Source organism: Homalodisca vitripennis, chromosome 4, assembly GCF_021130785.1.
Source record: "Homalodisca vitripennis isolate AUS2020 chromosome 4, UT_GWSS_2.1, whole genome shotgun sequence".
NCBI lineage: Eukaryota > Metazoa > Arthropoda > Insecta > Hemiptera > Cicadellidae > Homalodisca > Homalodisca vitripennis.
Genome location: NC_060210.1, coordinates 20,184,533 through 20,208,912, shown reverse-complemented (window position 1 = coordinate 20,208,912; position 24,380 = coordinate 20,184,533). Strand labels below are relative to the sequence as shown.

Here is a 24,380-nt window from a genome sequence, read left to right as displayed (position 1 = left end):
TCAAGTCCTATCCTTTGAGGATAGTGATTTCTCCCTCCCTCTACACTTATCCTTAACGTTTAATCAATTTAGTTTTAAGTACTCAAGCACATCAAAGCAACAGGCAGTGCATTATTTGGCTTTTATTGTAAAAGAGAAAATGCAGTATCATCTCATTATAAAATGTTATATTCTCATTATTATTGGTCCAGTTAACTGAAAAAATATTTAATTTTCTACCTTTAAAATACTTCTGATTCACTTACATGATATGACATAAATAAAAATATAAAAAATATAATATTTAAATCTGCATAAGACGAGCTATTACATGTAATTTGTAGTATGTAATAGCACAAAATAGACCACAGTTTTGTATGGAGTTAATATATTTTGTTGAGTTTTGAAGTTAGAGTAAATCCCCAAAAGCCAAAAGTGCTAGTGTTTGGTCTACCGGTCTCCAGGAAATTAATAACAGTCAACTGGTATCGGATTTGGCATGAAAGTGTTAACAGAATATCAAGTTACTCGTGTGGAACGTTTTGTCATTAATCACATTGCATTCATGAGTCTTTCACGTGCGTTCAATAACTTCAGGTTGTTTCTGATCGGACTTTGTAAGATTCATTAGATTGTTTGAGACGTCATTACTTTCTACCAAAAATTTCTAATTTTCTTGATAATATTCTGTAAGCAAAGTATAATAATTAATATTAGGTTTCACTTTTTAATCTATGAAGCTCTTGGAGGTAAATACCTTGTACTGATAGTCTTTTTTCTTGATTCAAAAATGCTTAAAATTTTTACGTTTCCATACAAGCATTTTTAATTAGAACATGGAAATTTTGAATAGTTTAAATTTATGGGACAAATAATGTACTCAATACATTGTGCTGAAATACAAGTATTTTTTTGCTAGAATACTTAAAAAAGTGTTTGTCTTTTGATTTTGAATTGGTGGCAAAAACATGGCTCCATTAAAACTTCCTTTGTAAAATAAAAATCAAACCAATAGCGCGGATTTCACTCACAAACTCTTTGATTTTGCTTTGATAACCTTAAAATCGTACTTTTAACAACTTCTGCTGGTTTATAATGAGTTATCTTGAGTAGTTTAATGAGACAGCATGGGCAATAGGATGTCTGCTGCAGCCAATATGGTAATATTGTAAATAAATCACATTGTTTATGCTTGTAACATGGATTCTTGCTATTGCCTACAATAACACACATAGTGTAGGACAAAATATTTAGAAGCAAAAAATTAAATTTTTTCAGTAGAAGTACCTATTTACGTACTCTCTTTATGTCCATTTGTATAAGCAATGGTCTTAACCAAATAGAGAGTGATTGTGACTTATTAATTTGCCATTTAAATATAGGTAGTATATACCTGAATACCTTTTATCATTAATTTAATTTAATTCATTCGTTTTCATTTGTTATAAGTAACGTTTTGGTTAAAAAATTATTATTTTATTTTAAGAACACTAAACTTAGTGTTAGCTTCTTAGCTCATCTAACAATTTTAATTTTGGTTTCACTATTTAAAAAATCAATTATTGTGTAATAAATTTGTTTAATTGAATTTTTATTGAGGAGCATTTTTTTGTTACAAGCACAAAATAGGACCAAAAAGCTTAGTTTAGTTTCAAGACTTTAACCATATAAATGTTGATATTTTATCCAAAAAATCATGCTTTAAAAAAAAAATCCTTTAATAAGGTCGATTAAATTTTATAAATTGACAGCTTTATAACTTCTTCACAAGTATATTACACAATTAATTACAAAAGGTCTTTTATTAAAATGCACATTGTGTGCTCACACTCTGCTTTTGTAAAGCATATAGTACATACAATGTAGACATTATTTTATGATCTTGCATGTATAAAAATGTCTCAAAATACAGTATTGATCATCGGACACAGAATGGCAGAATTTGTGAGTTATTACATAAAAGTTTACAATACAAGTTGTGAATTTTTAGTTGTCTAGGTGGAAAACCACACGATCACAAGTGTTGGGCTTTGAGTCATAAGAGATAGTGTAGGTTCAATTACTGCTTGGACCAATGCATTTTATACCAGAACTTTTCCCCTTATTTATTTTTTTTGTTCTCTTAGGACAAGAAGCTTATAAATTGCACTTAGTCCTGTAAGAACCGTAGCGCTGCTTCCAGAGTGACAGGATATTCAGGATGGGTAAGGTTAGGTGGTAGGGGCCGCCTCCTATCGAGATCCATGAAGAAGAATTAGGGCACTAATCTTAAAGTTATGTCTCCCCGGAAGAAGGGGAGGCCGACTCTGAACCAGCATCTCCAGTTAAAGTTGGCAGGGGATAGCACACCCTTGTCGAGGCTAGCAAGAACCTCTGAGGTTAGGGAACAAACCCCACCGACTCCAACAGCCATCTCCCGCAGTAGACCAGACCTATTAAATTGCCCCAGACCCAGAATCTCGACATTTGCGATTAGTGATGTGCTGCTCCTGGACATCCATAAAGTTGCCAAGATTTTAATGACACATCGGTTTATGCTATGTCTAGTGGAAGGTTCAACTGGAAGGTATATAAACCAGCTAGAAGTGATTCCAACTTTCCCCCTTACTCCAATGCCAATGGCGCAGTGTAGCGGGTGTATTGGTTATCACAAGATAACTGGATCAAGCAACGTCGAGCGTGGTTGCTGCTTGTATGGGTGACCGCTGAGCGATCCTGTCTTTGCAAGCAGTCTGCCTGCCCGGTCGTTGGTGGTGGTTCGGAAGTCACTTTTAAGCCGTTGGTCCCACTTTTAAGCAGGTGTAAGAGAGGGCTTCTTAGTCCTAACTTCGCCTGGAAAAATAAGACTCTTTTACTTTACTTACTCCACGTACGAAGTTCTCCATCCAGATCTGTAGTCTGGAAATCAGCTTTTCCTTAAATAGTTGTAGCTTCTTTTGTTTTCGTCCTTGTTTCTTTTTGCCCATTTGTCCTTCAAGATCTTTATAGGAAGAAGAACTTATATATTTCGTTAGCTAATCTGCCTAACCAGCATTTGTATCCATTTGGATGTACTGAAATAGCCTTTTAAATTCACAAATAGTGTAAATAAACTTTTTTTCAATGTTTATTGAAGTTTTGATTAACATTTACTGTGTGGTTTTAGGTGTTGTTGTGGATTCAATTTGTAACACCTTTTCCCAAGAGTTTATTGCAAACCATCCTTTTATGTTCCTCATTTTAAATAGACATCTTTCTGTATTTGTTGGCCATGTTTACCAACCTCAGTTGTTATAGGTGAGTTTTACAGTAATTTAGATCAACTTGTTCTTTCACAGATTTTAGTTATAAGTATCTGTGTATTTCTTTATCCATGTAGTAATATGTCTCAGAATGGACGTTATATGGAATAAAATAAGACTTTACTCTCTATGTAAATAGGCTCGAAAAACAGCTTCTTTTCAGAACTGAATAGCCACAGAGTTGTTCTTTTTTGTTCTGCAACTGAATTAACTATTTACAATCTAATCATTTAAAACACAATACTAGAATTATCCAGATACAGTTCAAGTTGGGAGCAACCTTAATAATAATAATATAAATGTATGGTAAATGGCCAAGGTTTTGATTAAAAAAATTTAGTCTAAAATTCAATTTGACACTAAAGCCATATTTTCTATTGAAATGCCCATCTGAAAAACTATTCTGGTGATTTTGATTACATTTTATGGTTTATAAACCATCAGAGCCAACCGCATACCTCTAAGACAATTTCTTTCAAAAGTTGAAAAGGTTTTTAAGTCATTGATTGTTTAGCTTATATGTAAACATAACATTGTTTTAAACATTAAAACCACATTTTTAAATAAAAAATTCAACAGAAATTACACATCTGCCCATGTTTTACTTAAAAAACTTTGTATTTAGTATATTTTTATTTTCAAGACTTTTAAAATATAATCCATTTTTATTTTGCCTGTATGCATTTAAAAGATTTTTTTATTGAATTCTCACAATGTATTACTGAACGCACTAAATGGTAAAATATAGCATACTTGGAAATCGCATTTGAAACAAATTATTAAAAAATATTTAATTTTTATTTAATGTAAAATAAAATACAGTTAAAAATATGGGAATTAATTATTAACTTAGAACTCTAGTTATTAACAGAAACGTAAAATGGAATTGCTAGTATACACTATTGGTGTACAGTCTTCAACAATCTAAGTTATCCCTGGGTCCTCTCGTAGAAGATGATTGAGTCATCTTAAATTGGGATATTTAATTAAACACTGGATAAAAAAATTGTATTGAAATAAAGGGAAAAAAGAGAAGCAACTGTATGCAAAAATTGATTTGGAAACTACAGATTTTGAAATTGATCAGCCAAAAAAGGAAATTCGATGAGGAGAGAAAGAGTTTATTACAGCTTACTCTGCACAACTGCTTAGAACAAAGACTTCGGTCTCTTAAATCAAGAATCAAAGATTCTTGTTCCAGGGGTGGCATATCCTCAACAGGGATGAGTTCCAGATGTTAGCTCAGCATACTCAGGACATTCCTACTTATTTACAGTGACTGAACTGTGCTTCAGTAATAAGCATGGACAATTACCAAGCTTACTGTAGACACAACTGGTCTTCATATTAGAATGAATTCACTTTATAAAAATTTATTTCTTCTCCTTTTTCGTTCCTTACTTATAAATCTAGAATTCAGTCTTCAACTGACTTTATTTTGTTTTATGTCTATTATTAACCCTTTGAGTGCCAAGTAATTATTGAGTGGGTGTACTGAAAAGTACTAGCCCTTTTGAAGGCATTTTGCAAAGTTTCAGTAGAAAATTCACAGTTTGATTATTTAATAAGCTATCAACATAATTCTTTTTATTTTTCAATGAAAACTCTGGCTAATTAACATAAAATAATAAAGTTACCATAAAATTAAATTTGGGAATACCAAAAATCTACTTACCTACAAAAAAAACCCAGAATTATTTAAATTTCATTTTTCAACCAAATGATCATTACCAAAAAATGCATATCCTTTTCTTTGTCCATATCACTGGAAAGAGTATTCAATTGTCTATAAATCTTGAAAAATATATATCATTATCTGCAATAATGAGTGATTTATACAACTTTTAAGAAACTAATGTCACATTGTTTCCGGTAACCATGTCAACCAAAAATGTTTATATGCGAGTTCTAGATTGATTTTGTGTCAATTGATTGGAAGTATACTATAACAATTTATTTTGAAAAGAACAGTTCTTCAGGAACAATTTAATATGATATTAGTTTAAAAATATGAAGTTTTTGTTTTTTAGTAATTTTTTTAACATTTGGTAAAATTGGACGTTGGTATTCTAAGACTTAATATTGCACTTAAATAATAATTTAAATGAAAATCAATAGTATTAAAATTTGAATATTTATTTCTAAATTTGGCTTATTAAACTCTGTATATATATATATATATATATATATATATAATATATATATATATATATATAAATATATATATATATATATATATATATATCATCCTCATAGAGAGTTGTCACAATATAAAGGGAGTAAGTTGAGCCATACTTTGACACTTTTTATTTTCTGTGTAGGTATTACTGTGGTATTATGTTCTGCAATGGTTGCACCACCATCTAAGATTTTTATTGCTGATCACCCATTTATTTTCAACGTCAGGTTCAAGAATACAACTTTGTTTATTGGAAGAATATCTGAAGTTACCCAATATTAAAAAAGGCAAGATTTACACAGTCTTTTTCCCTTCTAAATTTGTCTCATTTTTACAAATAATATTTTTAGACTTGTGTGTATTTGACCAAAAAAATATTCCCCAACAACTAACGGATAACTAAAAAAATAGGTTGCTGATAAAAGTATTTAGTACTTGTTAATAAACTGTAAGAATGACGAGAAAATTAGACTAGAAAATACTACAAACTGTTATTATAAAAAATTTGAACTTACAAGTTATTAAAGCATTTGTGATCAAGTTTGTAACTCTGAGGTTTGTAAACACATAACACATTTAATACCATCAAAGGCGGTGTCATGAAGTAGACAATAGCTGGTACCGACATAGTGGTGTTACATGCATATGTCTTCAATTTATGCAATCAAATGTTTCACTATTCAATTATATATTGTATTTTTACACTGATACAAAACATTTTTTTTTAAGAATGCTAAAGTGGCTTTGATTTGTATAAATTAGACTTCTAAACGTATTGTAGGTTTTTCTTATTTTTGAGCACTAAGTTTTAGCTGCTATAGATTAGTTGTTATGATCAGCTCACTCACATATTCACCAGTCCCTCAGATGTGTAGCTGGAGATTACTGAGTTGGTGCATCTATTTACCCTGATACTACTGTAAAGGAAAGCCAAGTTACTTAACAATGGCATTAACATTTGTACTATAAGTACTGATAAACGTTTTTTAGGTTTTTCTTATTTCTATTTGAGTTTTAGCTGCTATAGATTAGTTGTTACGATCAGCTCACTAACATATTCACCAGTCCCTCAGATGTGTAGCTGGAGATTACTGAGTTGGTGCATCTATTTACCCTGATAATACTGCAAAGGAAAGCCAAGTTATTTAACAATGGCATTAGCATTAGTACTATTAGTACTGATGATATAGTGTATCAATTCGTTTATTAAACAGTATTATATTTAACAATTACAATACTATATAAATACTAATACTTGCATAGTAATAGTTTCCTCATCAATATTAGGTCAGTGTGACATCACCTGGCAGCAAAATTAGTTCCGATGACGCTATTGTGACGTTACAGTATTTTTTTTTAAGTAAATTATTTTATTCAAAAATGATAAGCTTAAATAAATACATTTTACAAGAGTATTTCAGGAACCACAGGTGTATACTAGGCAGGGGTTGTGTGTGTTTAAGTAAATTACATAATTTGTGTTTGTTTATTTGTTTGTAACTAACTGTACTAATATAACCCTAATCTTGCTGGTCTGTAAGAACTTTTTAACATTCACACGATAACGTTGCTTAGGGCTAATATGTTTCAGTGAAGAAGTTTTCTAAATAACTAACATTGCTCTCTCTAAAATCAATTAGCGATAAACGTATTGTGTTTAGGCATGACGTTCATGTTAATGTCCGCCCGAATGAAACCTCCGCCTGACGAGACGTTCATCGCTGACCATCCCTTTATCTTCTTCATCACTCACCTGCGCTATAACACACCTCTGTTCTTCGGTCGTTATTCTGCTCCATCTTGAACCAACTCTACTGTGATTCGCGCAAACTGTCCTTGTAACCAAAGCACTGCTCTGCCTTATAGCTTTCTTGGTGTGATTTTTTTAAAGTGTATATTTGTGTATTAAATTGCATGTGTAGTTTTCTGTAGAAAAAGTTTATATATGTTGTATTCTGCAAATAATTTACTTTTATTGATAATTGTTATGGGATTAAATATGTTGATTTTGTGTTTTGTTAAAATCTGTTATAATTACTTATCTTGCATATTACGTCTACTTTGTTCTGTTGGTTATTAACAGTATATGTGGTTGCTATTTGACTGTACCTAAAGGACATCTATTTTATACTTTTGTACTGTTAACTCATTATTTTGAATGTTGGATTTCTTCTTAGAAAACAATTATTTTAATTATTATTTATCCAATGTCCTTAATCAATGACAATAACATTAATTTATCTAGCAGTAGAATTATGACAGATATGTGTGTTGTTCACAACTAAAACTTAAACTTTTTTATAAATTGAGTTTATATTTTAATTATTATATACGGTGTGGCTTCAAAGTAACCAGACTATTTTTTTCTGAAGCAGGTCCACAAATGCGACAAAGCTAAGAATGGTTGGATAAGGATTCACCATTTACTTGGATTTTCTCATTCCAGCTCACTCTTTCTGTAGTTAGCGCTTTTTGAAACCGTTTTATGATTGAGTCTGTATTGGAAAAATTGTTGGTTTCAGAAAAACATAGTACGGGCATTAAAAATCTTTTTAACCTTGTTTTTCTCTAAAGATGGCGTGAAAAGTATTAATGATCTTTACTATAACAGGCCAACTTCAGCAAAGATATACCAATATTGACAATAATTCATGAAATAATTAAATATGATTATAATTTGTCATTATAATTATCCACAATTTTTAGGCAGATTATTCATGCATTTATTTATCAGTCTTGGGTTGCAAAACTTGTTCAAGGTATTTTGGCCGAGCTGAATATCCAGCTGTAGTGAATCTAACTTCAGTTTCAATCCATAAAAACATTGTTAAACCTCAAACACTATCATATTTTTATTTTTGCTTATACAATTTTTGAAGGTGACTAATTTTAAAAATATGATGGATAGGCATCAGAGTGCATTATTATAAAAAGGTTTGACTGTATGAAAAATTGTATAAAAGTATAAATATCAATGTATTTAACTTCTTAACGATTTTCTTTTTTTACCTTAAATTATGTTGTTTGCTAAATTTTGTTCCTTTTTTTTATAGAGACAGGTTTATAGAGTTTAGATCTATACTTTTTTATGCAAACATTTTATTTTTACTGTCTAAATTTTTATTATTTTGTTATATATTGTCCTTTAAGTTATTTTCGCTATCCATGTTTGTGTCATCATCACGTAAACGAAGCCATTCATTTATTTTTGCATCAGATATTTCCGTGGTGCAATAATCACTAAAAATAAAATCTTAAATACTCCATGACAGGTGACATACAACAGCAACACACAGTAGCTGTCTGCACTGTGTGATTACAGTGAACTCACCAAGGTGCGAACACTCATGACAGGTGACATACAACAGCAACACACAGTAGCTGTCTGCACTGTGTGATTACAGTGAACTCACCAAGGTGCGAACACTCATGACAGGTGACATACAACAGCAACACACAGTAGCTGTCTGCACTGTGTGATTACAGTGAACTCACCAAGGTGCGAACACTCATGACAGGTGACATACAACAGCAACACACAGTGGCTGTCTGCACTGTGTGATTACAGTGAACTCACCAAGGTGCGAACACTCATGACAGGTGACATACAACAGCAACACACACAGTAGCTGTCTGCACTGTGTGATTACAGTGAACTCACCAAGGTGCAAACACTCATGACAGTTGACATACAACAGCAACACACAGTAGCTGTCTGCACTGTGTGATTACAGTGAACTCACCAAGGTGCAAACACTCATGACAGGTGACATACAACAGCAACACACAGTAGCTGTCTGCACTGTGTGATTACAGTGAACTCACCAAGGTGCGAACACTCATGACAGGTGACATACAACAGCAACACACAGTAGCTGTCTGCACTGTGTGATTACAGTGAACTCACCAAGGTGCAAACACTCATGACAGGTGACATACAACAGCAACACACAGTAGCTGTCTGCACTGTGTGATTACAGTGAACTCACCAAGGTGCAAACACTCATGACAGTTGACATACAACAGCAACACACAGTAGCTGTCTGCACTGTGTGATTACAGTGAACTCACCAAGGTGCGAACACTCATGACAGGTGACATACAACAGCAACACACAGTAGCTGTCTGCACTGTGTGATTACAGTGAACTCACCAAGGTGCGAACACTCATGACAGAGGACTAAGAAAGTGCTGACATTTAGTAGGAAATGCCAGAACTATTTGCGCGATGCGTGGTTGTTATAGAAATGCTTTTTGCACAATATTACGGCAGACAACAGGATAAAACACGACCATATAAAATCTGTGAAGGACTGAATATAAACCATATCTTTAAAATGAGCATCCTCCTATAACCAAAAATAAAAGTGATGCGTTTGAGATATATCTTAAATATTTTGTGGATGAAATCAAGTTAGCTGCCAGTATAGTCAGATCTTCAAGTCAAGAAAGCTATGAAAAGACGAATGTAGTATGTTAAAGAACCATTGATTACAAAAATATTTACCCATAATTACATACAGCACTACTTTGTAAAAATAAAAAATGTACGACTAGAGGTGCATTGTTAAAGGAGGAGAGTATTTTGAAAAGAATAATATAAACGTTTTAGTTAGTCAAGAATAAATATGTTCCAACCTCAGTCTGGTTTGTTTTCTAGCCAAACTGGTATCTTTGAAAACATAAGTAACCAATTGAGCTCCATGTCATTAGTACTTTAACAATGTATTGCCTTAATTCTGGTTTAAGTTGTGAGTACATCTATTCACAATAGCTTAAAAAACACCTAAATTTGAGTTTCTTATGTGAGCTTTTATGTATTAGTTAAATATTTGTAGGATGCATTTAAAGATATTGTAATTCCAGCGTGTCAACAAATTTACTGAACATTACCAGTCTGTGATGTTTTGTTCCTAATGTAGCACTTGACCGTGTTGTATACATGTAAACATCATTGCCTTACATTACAGTATTTTACCAAGCCGTGTTTACACTGCAGTTTGCAACTCAAAAGTTTACAACTGTTAGGTATGTTTGACACATTTACTCTTACAACTTTACACTCTTTTGTTTGAAGTAAAAAAGTTGCAAACAAGCTGTGTTTACAGTATGATTTAGAAGTTTTTGAAACTCTTATTTGGATGGCTAGTGTTATTCAAGATGTGAAGAATAGAGGACGTAATTGCAGCTGCAAGTGCTTGTTATATTTTGACTGCCCTATGAGCACCAAGAGGATGCTGGGTAAGACCATCACTATGAACAAGAACCAGATGTGGTGGTGGACATTCAGCAAATCTGAGCAGGAGTGATATGGTGATATAGATTCACTGTCAGGATAATTGAGGCATTTTTTAACCCTATAAGTGCTGACATTGTGCCATACAATATCAACAATCCGCCAGCCAGTGCTAACATCACGCTACACGAGGATAGGTCGACGTTTACCGTAAACTACATAACATCCATAATTCATGATATATTTCAACGTATTTTATATAGTAAAAAACTAGAAAAACGGCACGGCACTATTAGTTTATCTATACGCTGTCTTTATTTTTTCCTAAATACTGTTGCTGGACTTTGATATCTTCAGCTGGATCGTTGTTTCTTGTAGTCGCTCTTTATGCGAGTTATTTTGTTGTTGATAACTAAATAGATTTAAATAGACTAAGTAAATAACTACAGTTTTTTAGCTTTCTTACAGGTCGGAAATATGTAAAATATCGACAAGGACAGTAAGTAATTAATTAGAAAAGATAAAGATCCAATTTTTGGTACACATTTCAGTATAAAACAAAAATCAGAGGAAGTTTCACTATTTTACTGACTATTAGTGGAAACATGAAATTCAGTTTGGAACTCAAAAATTTTTGTTTGGAAGTAGAAAACGTAAGACTTGGTACAAAAGTTGCCAACTGCTTTGTAAACATGGCTTTAAACAGAAGTTGATGTTTTCTAGGTCTAAGTACTTGATAAAGGGTTAATATATTCAATTCATTCACCACAACGCAGAATATTATTGTGCAATAATACTAATAGTTGACTTTTATATAAGGTATTTAACTGTAGTAATTACCTAACCATATTCTGCTATTAAATGGATAGTTTTCTAGTCAACCAATTACATTACAAATATTAAAAAATGTTAGTCTATAAAGATTCTTAGCGGGTCATTTCTATTGCATTCAAACTAGAGTTTATGAATAAGTAAACTTTCCAATGAGATCTATTTGTAATTACCCACCTTATGTTTTGTCACATGACCGATTATTACTGATATTCATATTTAAAAATATTATATAGTTAAGTTTAATTCAAAATTTCTCAGAAGACCGTTGAACCAAAGCTCAAATGTTGCAACAATGGTTACATTATTTTAAATGCCTCATTAATATTTAATAAGTAATACATTTTTCCACTTTGGACAAGACGCTTAAAAAAAAACCTTTATTGAACTTGGTCCTAAAAGGACCTTTGTGTTACTTCTGGAATAGCAGAATATTCAGAATGGGTAAGGTTGGGGGTAAAGATCACCTCCTGTAAAGATCCCATAACATCCACCACAAGAAGAGATAGTGGCTAACATATCATGGTGCAGGGTGGGGTGGCTAGTTCTGTTCCTGTATCTTCCAGCCAAATCGGCTGGGGACTGTACTCTTTCATGTTTAGGCTTGCAAAAATCCTTAACACTAAGGAGGCCAACTCACTCCAATGGTCATCCTCGGTAAACCAGATCTGTTGATCAATATTTTAACACTGATATCTTGATATCTACAAATATTGGTGTGCCGCTCTTGGACATCCATTTAGTTGCTCATATGTATCACACCGTCTTTTGTTTTAACCCTTTGTGCTCGAAAGGCCAGCAGCACTGGCCACACTAAGGTTGCAAACAACTCGCGTTAGTTTTGTCGTAGTTTGTCCTCGCAACTCGTATGGCCAATACAGTTGGCCGCCCTACTTTCATTGTCAGCTCGGTGGCCATATTTGTTGTTTGCCTCCCCAGATCGAACAGCTTCTGTAATTAACAAATTCCAATTCTAGCCCTTATGAGATGTATAAAAATGTAATGACTTCAGGTTTTCCAAAACGGTTATTTATAATTAAACACAATTGGAAAACTACAAACATTTTGTCATATAGTGACAGTGTTGTAACAGTTGCACGTACAGCTTAGTACTTGCTAACACATATAACAAACAGCAGCCTTAATTCCCATACATTTTCTTATCATTTTCATGCAGTGATGTTCCTGGTTATTAAATGAAATGACAAAGCGTCATTAGCTATTATTGCAGTTTCTTGGTGTTTCTAACACTTTTTTGTGGAAACCAACACAAAAAAAGTGAATAGCAAAAAGGTTTTTTAATATATTTTAGACAATTTTTATAGAATTATAAAACAGTTTTAGCAAATAGTTTTAGTACTTAAAAAGCGGAATAATAAAACAAACTTACTGATATTAACTCTCTACTGTTGTAAGTAAACAATGTTCATTTGATATTACATGATTTGTTCTTTGTCTGTGATAGTATGACATAGAAATAGTTTCAATAGTTTTTATATTTATTTTATGAATACTAATATCCAACACTGACACAATTCTGTATCGTCAATTTGAAGTTTTCCACAAGCAAATTATTACACAAAGACTAAAGCTATACATTTTACCTTGTTACCAAAATAAAATAAACATATATTTTGTGAATGAAAGTTTTTCTGTGCTATGAGATTTTTACTGTATTCGCTTATAATCTGTTGTAATTGTACTCGTTAATAAATTAAGCTGATTGCTTTTGCAGAGTTTGATTTTTTAATCTGTCTTTTTGCCAATCATGGGATCACTTTGTTTTTTAACATTATCTTGAAGACGTCATGCAAATGGAGAGGTTTGAAGATAGAATCTCATGGCATCCGAGGCGTGCCAAACCTGTGGCTTAGATCATTACTAAGCGACAGAACTCAAGTTGTCCAAATTTTAGATCATCTTTCAAAACCAATTCAATTGAGCTATGAGTCCCCCAAGGATCAATTCTCAGTCTGATTTTGTTTCTTCTGATGTTATGTCAAAGACATTGGTTCTTCATTACTGCACGGTAAAGCCGTGCAGTATGCTGATGACACGACTCTCTGTATCAGTGGGAAATCAAAATCTCTTGGGGAAGAACGCACTTTTGTTGAAATAAACAATTGTGTACAACACTTCAACAGCCTCAATCTCAAAACAAACACATCCAAAACCAATGTCATCAACTTTGCTCTGCGGCCTGTAGACTCTGAGTGTGGCCCTGCCGTCATGGTAGCAGATTCTATACTAGAAGAAGTCTACAGCTCGAAATTTCTTGGAGTACACCTTGGGGTTGACATGGAACGATCACATTGACCATGTTTGCGCCAAACTATCCTTAGGTATTTATGTTTTGAGGTCTCTAAATATTGCCCTACTCAGGTTATGATAACGGCTTATTATGGCTTGATTTACTCCCCCACCTCTGCTACGGATTGGTATTGTGGGGGTGCTTGTGCAAACAAGCAGTTGATGAGAGTGTTCAAATTGCAAAATCAAGCGATTCGACTAATCGCACATTTGCTCTTGCAAAGAAACCTTCCAAAAATTTCAGCTGGACTCTGCCGGGTCTCTACATTTTCGAAACAGCTCTGTTTTGTATGTCTAAATGTGTCAAGACAAGTGGCCGAGACATACATTTGTATGAGACCAGAAGCAGAGATAGCTACCGAATTGGTAAACATAGAACAGTGGTTTATGAACATCTGCCCCCACAGGCAGGTGTTCATTTCATAAACAAGCTGCCGAATTGGATCAAACATGCTAAAACGCCCAAGACGCTCAAAACTAGTTTAAAACGCTTTTTGGCATCACAAGCGTTTTATGATGTCAACGAGTTTGTGGCATGTAACTGGGAGACTGCCCAATCAGAAGATTGACTACGTCGCTGGAGGTGGGAAAATTTGGCGAGTGCATGTAATACATGTAAAATCGTGTCTTCGCAATAAAGATTTGATTGATTGATTGATTGCTCATACTGTTTGCTTTAAAAAATGTTTTATAAAAACACAACAAAAAGACGGCCAGAACTAATTTTCCGAGGTGGATCACACTTTGTGTTTGAAAACAAACAGTCAATAATTACATCAACTAGATGTTTACAAACAAATTATGTTATGAAAGACTTACTATCATTTTTGAAAGATACAATTGTAATCTAGGAAGCCAAAAAATTAATTAAGACCTTTCCAAGTCTTTTTAGGATTGTGGAAACTGTATTACATGCCAAAAAGGAAGTTTCTATTATTTTATCTCAATTTATTTAGTGTCATATGATACATTTTTATTGTAGTAAATTGTATACACTGTTATATTTTCATAAACTAAAGTGAACAGAAGTATTATTAGTAGTTGCCGAAATTGTTACATCAGTTCTCTCCACTTTTAAGATGAGAGAAACTTATTTATGTAGGACAGTGGCACCATTGCTGATGATCCCTTATTAATTGTTAATCTTTACAGCCCAAAATCCTTCTCAAACGCATAGTCAATCCTAGTCAACTCCAATCTTATCTTTATATTAGCCCAATTAAAACATTTTTTTCAGTTTTACGAAAAAATTACGATTATAATCATTATTATTTGGATTCCATTTAATAAGTGACACAAATCGAAAACATTTTGTATTTTGGTTGATATTAAATTTTGAGATAATTTTAAGATTTAATTCAAAGTTGAAGTGGACAATTTATGTCTAACAAGTTAAACACAATGTATGTTTATTATTAAATAAATTTAAATGATGGTTTTCTGTGTAGGTGTTTTTATGATTGAATGCTGTGCAAGGGTAGAGCCACCTCCTAAAAGTTTCATTGCTGATCATCCATTTCTTTTCATCATCATGTTCAAGAATACAACTCTGTTTGTTGGAAGAATCTTAGAAGTTCCCAATTATTTATTAAAAAAAGGCAAGAACCAGTAAATGGTTTTTTATTTTATATTAAAATCTGAAACGTTTATTTAGACTTGCGTAGATTTTTTCCTTTCAAAAATTATACTACATAATTTTTTAAAGCCGTATAGCTACTACGACTATCTTGCTTTTTCTGTTTATTGTGTAGAATATCGGAAAGGCAGTTTAGTATCTGTGCTGTAGTATGTGGAATAAAGTTTTATTCAGTGCAAGTACTGTAGTAGAGAAACAATAATTTATAACTACTGAACGTTAATGTAGCCTTTTCTTAGGGGAGATAAAGATAATGCTTTATACTTATACCCTTAATGGTTTTTTTTGTACCTAAAGCTATGTTGCTTTCCTGATTATTTTGATGTTTTATAAAGAAAAGTCTGTAGAGTTTTGAGTGGATACTTTTTATGCAAAAAGGTTATTTTGAGTGTATTTTCAAATATTTGTTATTCTCAGCTATTGTAGCAAAACCATTTTTGGTTTAATTTTGAGTGAAGCCAATCATCTATTTGCACAGTGGGTATTTCCATTGTAAAAATAAACATAAATAAAACCATAAAATTCTCCAGTACGGGTGACATTCAATAATAAAATGCGGTAGCTGTCTGTACTGTGTGACTACAGAGAATTTACCAAGGTGCAAACACTCATGACAGAGGACCAAGGAAATGCTGACATCAAAATACACATCAGAACCAAAATTCTTTTTTCTCATTCAATCTCCCCAGAAGACCAAAAACCAGCTTCAGTAGCCAGATCTCCCTCCTGATATGTTCGCAGAATTTTTATATTTCTCTTACCTTTTGTTTTGAAAATACTTTTTTAGACTTTCTTAACCATGTTGTCTTTCTTACTATTTTTCTTTTCAGAGTTATTGAAAAAACAGGTATTGAGACATTGAAGAATTGACACCTAGATTGCATAATGTATTTTTGTTTTACTTTTGTTAAATAGAACTTTTACTTAATAACTTTCAAACAAATTTTTATATCTTACTTTTTGGAATGGAATGAAATTGAAATTGCCAAAGTTTGCATTAACTGCTATATCAAGTCTATGTTCAAAATAATGAATAAAGGAATATTCTGATTCTGATAGACATACTCAAAAATTGGAGGCCTTTAACTTTAAAAGGTATATTTTTAGGTGTTCTGAGTTTCATCCCTCCATCTTTATCCATCAAAAACTAAACAGATTGTATCCATACTTTTAAATCACACTGTATTTCGACCTTTGCTATTTTAGCAGACTAGAAATTTTTTCTATTTAGATACCCTCTGTAATTTTGTACTCACTTTTGTTATTAATAATTTGTTTGGATACTTGTCTAATAAAAATCTATAAGATTAATTTGAACCTATTCCTAGTTTTGAAAATATCTAAATTTTCGTGTCCACACCATGATGAACATTGCTAACACAATAACAACATTTTGACCTTGCTTTGGAGAGACATATCAGTCAAAAGATATTAAACTGAAACTGGCAGAGCCACATCATCTGGCACATAATGCGTATCTGCTTATAGAGGTGAGTAGAGGGGTTGAAACAGTAACATGATTGGCTAAAGCTCAATTAATTGGCGATATATGTAGCTTGTTTATCACAATTTGCCAACTTATCAATAATTTAATACAGGCCTTTTTGTATAAATTGAGAAATATTAATAGTGAAAAGATTCCTCATGAATTGCTGTACCTTTTACTTATATCATTCAGAATCATTGACGTGCTGGGGGAAAAGGGATCTGATCTCTAAAGACAATGTAATGCAGATTGGCTTAAGTACATGAATTTGTTTTTTTGCAGTTAAAATTCTTGTAGCATAGTTTTGGAATATAACTTTTTCAATGTATGATTCCTCAAAACACTATTTCAAACATTATAACTTAAAATATTCATAACCCTTTCAGTTGTAGATACATCAAACAATACATGATCAAAGTTTTATATAATTTTAGTGTAGTTTTCACTATACAGTACCAAGAACTTAGCATTGACAATTGGAAGATAAGAACTAATTTTCATAGCTATTTTAAAAGAAAAGTTAAGAGGTGCATAAACTAGATCTGTGCCAAAATTTTGTTGTGAGACACTTAATGCTCAATTTGAAAAGATACAATTGGCCCTGGGATGCCCAAAAATTGTCAATTTAGAATTTTCAGGCCTTTTTGGTATGTGGGAAACAGTATAACAAGTTTATTTTATGCAAAAAGAGGAAGTTTTTTTGTATCCTTTTAGCTCCGACATATTTAGTTACATAATAATGTGATACATTTTTGCTGTGTTAAATTGTATACACTGGTACGTTTTTCATAAACTAAAGTGAACAGAGAAATGTGAAGTTTCCCTGTTTAAGGGGAGCACTTCGTAAAAATCTCAAAAATTACAAATTTTTTTTTTTTTTTTTTTATTAAAGTTTGGAATTTCCCGATAACAATGGTGGTATTAAATTTTTTTTATGATGACTAGAAGTGTCCGAAATATTTTTTTTAAAATAGGCCTGCAGGCAGTTTCGGGCCTGTAGCAGTCACACTTTGAATGGTGCTGTTATAGTACTACTTCGTTGCAGTCATGTTCATGATTTGGTTGGCAGTGACAGTTTGTTATGTCAACAACTTACACTAACCAACAAAACATCTGTTTTATAACCATTGCTTATAACCTAGGTAGCATACATGTTTTGGTTACTGACATTTTCTGTTTTAGAGAGTGAAAATTACGTAAATGATTATGGTTTTTTGTGAGTTTAGTGGAGAGTTTCTGAGTATTTTTTGTTATAAGTGTAGTGAATTTTATAATGCCACGTTCAAAGCCTGCTTTCAAGAAACGCGTTTTTCAAAGGAAATCAACATAACCCTCCAACTAGTCCTAGGCCTAGTTTCTCAGGATCAAGTAACAATCGAGGTACCAATACTCCAAATGTGGATAGGCCAAGACCTCAAAGTGCATCTTCTAAGAAGGTCAGTCCTTTTTTGAAACAGTACCAATTGAATGAAAATGATGAGTCTGAAAACTGTATAGTTAATATAGGATTGTTGAATGAGGCTCTTAGTAACGTTTCAGTGTGTAAAAATTGCCATGGCCAACTTGTTTACAAAGTAAAACACATTGTAGGCCTAGCATCAAAAATTATAGTCAGCTGTTCTGATTGTGGAAAACACTATTACTGTGACAAAACTCTGAATTAGTCAGGCCTAACACTAATCAGAATGAAGCAAAGTCTGATAGGCCTAACACATTTATGACCTAAATCTTCGTTTGGTTTATGCTATATGCGAAACATAGGCAAAGGTAGAGTGGGCTGCGGAGAAAAAATTTGCGCTTTTATGAATCTTACACCTCCGCCTTTGAGATATCATGAACATGAGCATTACTTGGGTTCAATTGCTGAGTTAGTGTGTAAGAAGTCAATGCAAAGTGCTGTGCAAGAAGCTGTATCGGATAATGATGGTTGCAGAGACCTCGCTATAGCTTGCTGATGGCTCATGGCAGAAGCGGGTCAACCTTTCACTAAATGGAGTGGTATCAGTGACATCTTTATCAACCCGGTAAGGGTCCTAGACATCGAGATTTTATCTAAATATTGCAGATGCACTAATAGACTAAACAACACGCATGGTGATGGCTGTATCGCAAACTTTGAAGGTTCTAGTGGAGCCATGGAAGTTGCTGGAGCAGTCGCAATTTTTTCAGCGCTCGCAGGCATTGTATGAGGCTCGTTACCTTGAATACCTTGGTGATGGAGACAGCAAGGCGTACTCCAGTGTATGCGAAGCCAAGCCCTATGGTGATACTGCCATAACAAAGATTAGAATGCAATAGGCCATGTCCAGAAACGGATGGGATCGAGAGATTAAAAAATCTAAAAGCTAAGACTAAAACACTCCCTGACGTCTCACGACTTGGCGGCAAGAACAAGCTAACAGATTCTGCCATTATTCAGCTCCAAAAATACTACGGATTGGCAATTAGACGCAACACAAACTCTGTTGAAGACATGAAAAAAGCCATTTGGGCAGAGTTTTTCCATGTGATGTCTTCTAATGAAAGGCCTCAACATGGACTATGTCCAGATGATGAAGAAACCCTGGTGTAAGTACCGCAAAGCCGTAAAATCCAATGAAAACTATGATCATGGCAGCCATTTTCACTTGCCTGAAAACCTAATGACATTTATTAAACCTATTTTTCAAGATCTTTAGCCAATCCAACTCTACTGGGGCAAATGTACTAAAGGGAAAAACTCAAAATCCCAATGAGTCCCTCAACAATGTCATTTGGACCTACATACCTAAAAGAACATTTGTGGAGATTAAAACTTTGAAATTTGGCATATATGAAGCTGTTACAGCTTTTAATGATGGCTACATTGGCAAATGCAAAGTATTTCAAGAAATAGGAGTGTCACCAGGGCAGCATTTTATTACAGCAATGAAAAAGCTTGACCGGCGGCGAATTTGGAAGGCAGAGAAAGCTCAAGAAGATATAGAGAAAAAATTAGACAGAAGAAAAACTTACTAAAAAGAAGTCTGGAGGATGAATATGAGGAGCAGGAAGGAGATCAGCCAGCCTATGCACCTGGAATGTACTGAAAAAGGTAATTAAAGCAGTATTTTTTTCCGTTTTTTGTGTTTTTCCGAAAGTTGCGGCGGTTTTCAATACAAAAGTACATGTTTCTCAAAAACTACAAATGGTAGGAATATGAAATTTTTTTTGTATGTTTTGTAGCACTGTTTTACATATGTGGAACCACTAAAAACACATCACATTTCACTGAGTTCAATATTTATATACATACATATACACATATTTATATAGGTTTTTGACAAGCGTTAAAACAAAAATATATAACTTTTAGGGTATATGCCAAAAAAAATTTTTTTTTTGGTTCCACGTGTTTCCCCTAGAAGCCCTCTTTAAATGAAAAAAAGAATTATGAAGATACCTCAAGTAGTTCTTGAGATAAGTTGTACCTATGTTAACATTACGAAGATAGGGCGAAGTGCTCCCCTTAATGCAGTTGCAGAAATTGTTACATAAATTCTCCTCTTTGAAGATAAGAGAAACTTATTAGGAAGGAATACATTATTGCTGATCTCTTATTATGTGACAACGTTTATGGCCCAGAACTCTTCTCAAACGCGTAGTCAATCTTGAAACTCCAATCTTATGTTTTTATATGAATGTTAAGTTTAACTCCAGGTCACCTTCCTCTTAGAGTAGTGTCTGAATCAACCCTTCCCACCACAGCTGTGCTTGATTTGGCCCAATCAAGAAATTTCTGTTAAATTGTGAGGAGAAATTATGACCATATTGATTAATTTGAAACCCATTGAATTTGGATAATTAAACAAGAAAATTTTGTAGTTTTGTATTAATATTTACAAATAATTATAAGATTTTATCCAAAATTCAAGAGGTAGACAATTACACAAAGTATAATTAAATCATGGTTTTCTGTGTAGGTATTGTTCTAGACTACTGCTGTTTAATTATTGAGCCACCTCCTCAAAATTTCATTGCTGATCGCCCATTTCTTTTCATCATCATGTTCGAGAATACAACTTTGTTTCTTGGAAGAATTTTGGAAGTTTCCAATTATTAAAAAAGGCAAGAACCTATCACTATAGTTTAAATGGTTTTTATTTTATAATAACGTATCATCCTTTATTTAAACTTGTGTAGACTTTTTCCTTTCAAATATGATACTTCCAGCATTTTTAAAAACTATATATTTTCTACCATTATCATATTATTATGGCAGACAACAGAATGAAATAGCTGCATTATAACAATATGCAATACACATCAGAACCAACATGTTTTTTGTCCAATCTCCCCACAAGGCCAAAAAACCAGCTTCAGTAGGGAGATCCCCCTCCTAATATGTTTGCAGAATGTATATAATTTCTCCTACCTTTTGTTTTCAAAATACTTTTAGAGACTTTCATAAGCATGTTGTCTTTCTTTCTATTTTTATTTTCTTCTTTTAAGAGTTATTGAAAAAAAAAAATTGTAGGTATTGAGACATTGAAAAATTGATACCTAGATTGGATAATATATTTTTGTTTTTAAGTAGAACTTTTATCTATTAACTTTCAAACAAATTTTATATCTTACTTTTGAAATGAAATGATAATGAATTTGCCAACATTGGCATTATAACTGCTATAGCAAGTCTTTGTTCAAAATAATGAATAAAGAATATTCTGATTCTGATAGACATACTAAAAAATCGTAGTTCTTAACTTCAAAAGGTATTATTTTAAGTGTTCCGAGTTTCATCCCTCCATCTATATCTTAAGATTTAATTCAAAATTCAAGAAGTGGACAGTTTAAACGTAATGTATTATTAAATGGTGGTTTTTCTGTGTAGGTATTGTTCTAGACTACTGCTGTTTAGTAATGGAGCCACCTCCCCAAAATTTCATTGCTGATCACCCATTTCTTTTCATCATCATGTTCAAGAATACAACATTGTTTCTTGGAAGAATGTTGGAAGTTCTCAATTAATAACAAAGGCAAGAACCTATCACTATAGTTTAAATGGTGTTTATTTTATATTAATATATGCAACCTTTAAATTAAACTTGTGTAAACTTTTAAAATAATGAAAAAAGAATTTTCTGATTCTGATAGACGTACTCAAAAATTAGAGTCCTTAACTTTAAAAGGTATACTTTTAGGTGTTCCGAGTTCCATCCCTCCATCTTTATCCATCAAAAACTTAAACAGAGTGTATCCATACTTTTAAATCACACTGTATTTCGACCTTTGCTATCTTAGCAGACTAGAATTTTTTCTATTTAGATACCCTTGTACTTTTGTATTCACTTTTTTTTATTACTGATTTGTTTGGTTTAATTGTCTAATATAAATCTGGAAGATTAATTTGAACTTATTCCTAGTTTAGAATATATCTTCAAAGTTTTCGTGTCCACACCATGATGAACATTGCTAACACAATTAAAACATTTTGACCTTGTTTTGGAGAGACATGTCAATAAAAAGATATTAAACTGAAACTGGCAGAGCCACATCATCTGGCACATGATGCATATCTGCTTATAGAGGTAAGTAGAGGGTTTTAAACTATAACATGATAGGCTAAAGCTCAATTATTTATATATATAGCTTCATCACAATTTTCCTACTTTTCAATAATTTAATACAGGCCTTTTTTGTATAAACTGAGTTAAATATTAATGGTGAAAAGACTAATGAATTGCTGCATCTTTCCTATATCATTCAGCATTAGTGACTTGCTGGGGGAAAAGGGATCTGATCTCTACAGACAACGTAATACAGATTAGCTTAAGTACCTACATGATTTTGTTTTGTTTTGTTTTTTTTTTCAGGCATTTAGAATTCTTGTAGCATAGTTTTGGAATATAACTTCTTCAATATATGGTTTCTCAAAACTCTTTTTCAGATATTATAACTCAAAATATTTATAATCCTTGCAGTTGTAAAAACATAAAACAATATATGATAAAAACGTTAGTCATTTTAGTATAGTTTTGAGTATACCCAGAACTGATCATAGACAATTCGAAGATAAGAACTAATTTTCATAGGTGTTTTTAAAGAGAAGTTGCATAAACTAGATCTGTGCCAAAATTGTGTTGCGAAAAAAACCTAATTTTCAATTTGAAAAGGTACAATTGGCCCTGGGATGCCCAAACATTCAGAATTTCCAGGCCTGTTTAGGATATTGGGAAGAGGAAGTTCTGCATATCGTATTGGCTCTATATATCCAATTACATAATGTGATACAGTTTTGTTGTTGTTAAATTGTTTACACTGTTATATTTTCATAAACTAAAATGACCATAAATATCTTAAAAATATAAAGTTTGCTGTTCAATGTAGTTGCAGAAATTGTTAAATAAATTCTCCACTTTGAAGACAAGAGAAAACTTGTTTAGAGAGGGCACTGACAACCTTTACGGCCAGTACCTAGTCAGTCTTGAAATTCCAATCTTACGTTTAATATGAATGCTGAATTTAACTCCAGTTCACCTTCCTCTTAGAGCAATGTCTGAATCAACCTTCCCCACCATAGCTACATTATCTTTTGTTTGATTTGGCACAATCAAGAGAGGTTTTGTTTTGTTTTTAAGAGAATTTACAATTATAATGCCTTATTTTACATCCATTTTGTATGTGGAATCAATCGAGAACGTTTTGTAGTTTGATTTTTTATTTTGAGATAATTATAAGATTTAATTTCAAAAAGTGGACGAATTAAGTTTTACAATTTAAATGCCATTTATTATCAGATAGTTTTATGTTTTGGTGTTTTCTGTGTAGGTTTTATTATGATGAGAAATTGTGCAAGGGTTGGACCGACTCCTCAAAGCTTCATTGCTGATCACCCATTTCTTTTCATCATCATGTTCAAGAATACAACTCTGTTTGTTGGAAGAATGTTGGAAGTTTCCAATTATTAATAAAAGGCAAGAACCTATCATTGTATTTTTGTTTTATATTAATGTCTGCTGTCTTATTTCAATAATACTGCATCATTTTTTAAAACTATATATTTTCAACAACTATTGTACTCTTTTGTTTATTGTGAAGAATACTGGAAAGGCAGTTTTAGTATCTGCTAGAGTATGTGGAATAAAGTTTTATATTAAACTTTACTTAGTCTTTCCTTAGTGAAGTAGAGGCACTTAAAAATAAAAGAGTGTGATGGTGTGTTCAGATTGATACCATTTCATTTGATCTTTCCTTGAACCCCTCAGATAGGAATCAGCTAGGATGGTTCCTAGGGGTTGATAGAATGTAGAGTTTTCCCTCTGCTATACACAAGGGTCAAAGTCGTTCAGCTCACTCTGCACATAATCATGTATGAGAATGTAACTCAAAAATCAAACTCGTCTCCGACTCAAAGCTGGAGTCCGTGCTGATATGCAACTCATCATCACTATCCCTTGCGTGTGACTTTTGAACCTAAAAGT

At 32.7% G+C, this 24,380-nt stretch overlaps 1 protein-coding gene and 1 long non-coding RNA gene across 8 annotated transcripts in view; both read left to right on the top strand.

Moving 5' to 3' along the window:
• The window catches only part of LOC124359014 (leukocyte elastase inhibitor-like), a 78,085-nt gene extending 54,201 nt beyond the window's left edge, over positions 1-23,884 (top strand). Inside the window, exons 8-9 of one of the 7 annotated variants that reach the window (XM_046811352.1) lie at positions 21,791-21,935; positions 23,728-23,884. In XM_046811352.1, the coding sequence (XP_046667308.1) occupies positions 21,791-21,927 (137 nt within the window). In that variant the 3' untranslated portion in view covers positions 21,928-21,935; positions 23,728-23,884. Of the gene's footprint in view, positions 1-5,581; positions 5,686-7,100; positions 7,791-15,264; positions 15,444-20,879; positions 21,025-21,790; positions 21,936-23,727 lie in introns of those variants that run through there. The other 6 variants (XM_046811350.1, XM_046811349.1, XM_046811347.1 and 3 more) reach the window with 6 other exon arrangements.
• Positions 9,064-13,240, top strand: LOC124359016. Its single transcript, XR_006922091.1, has 2 exons — positions 9,064-9,514; positions 9,597-13,240. It is a non-coding gene; the product is annotated as an uncharacterized LOC124359016 (long non-coding RNA).
• Positions 23,885-24,380: the final 496 nt, after the last annotated feature.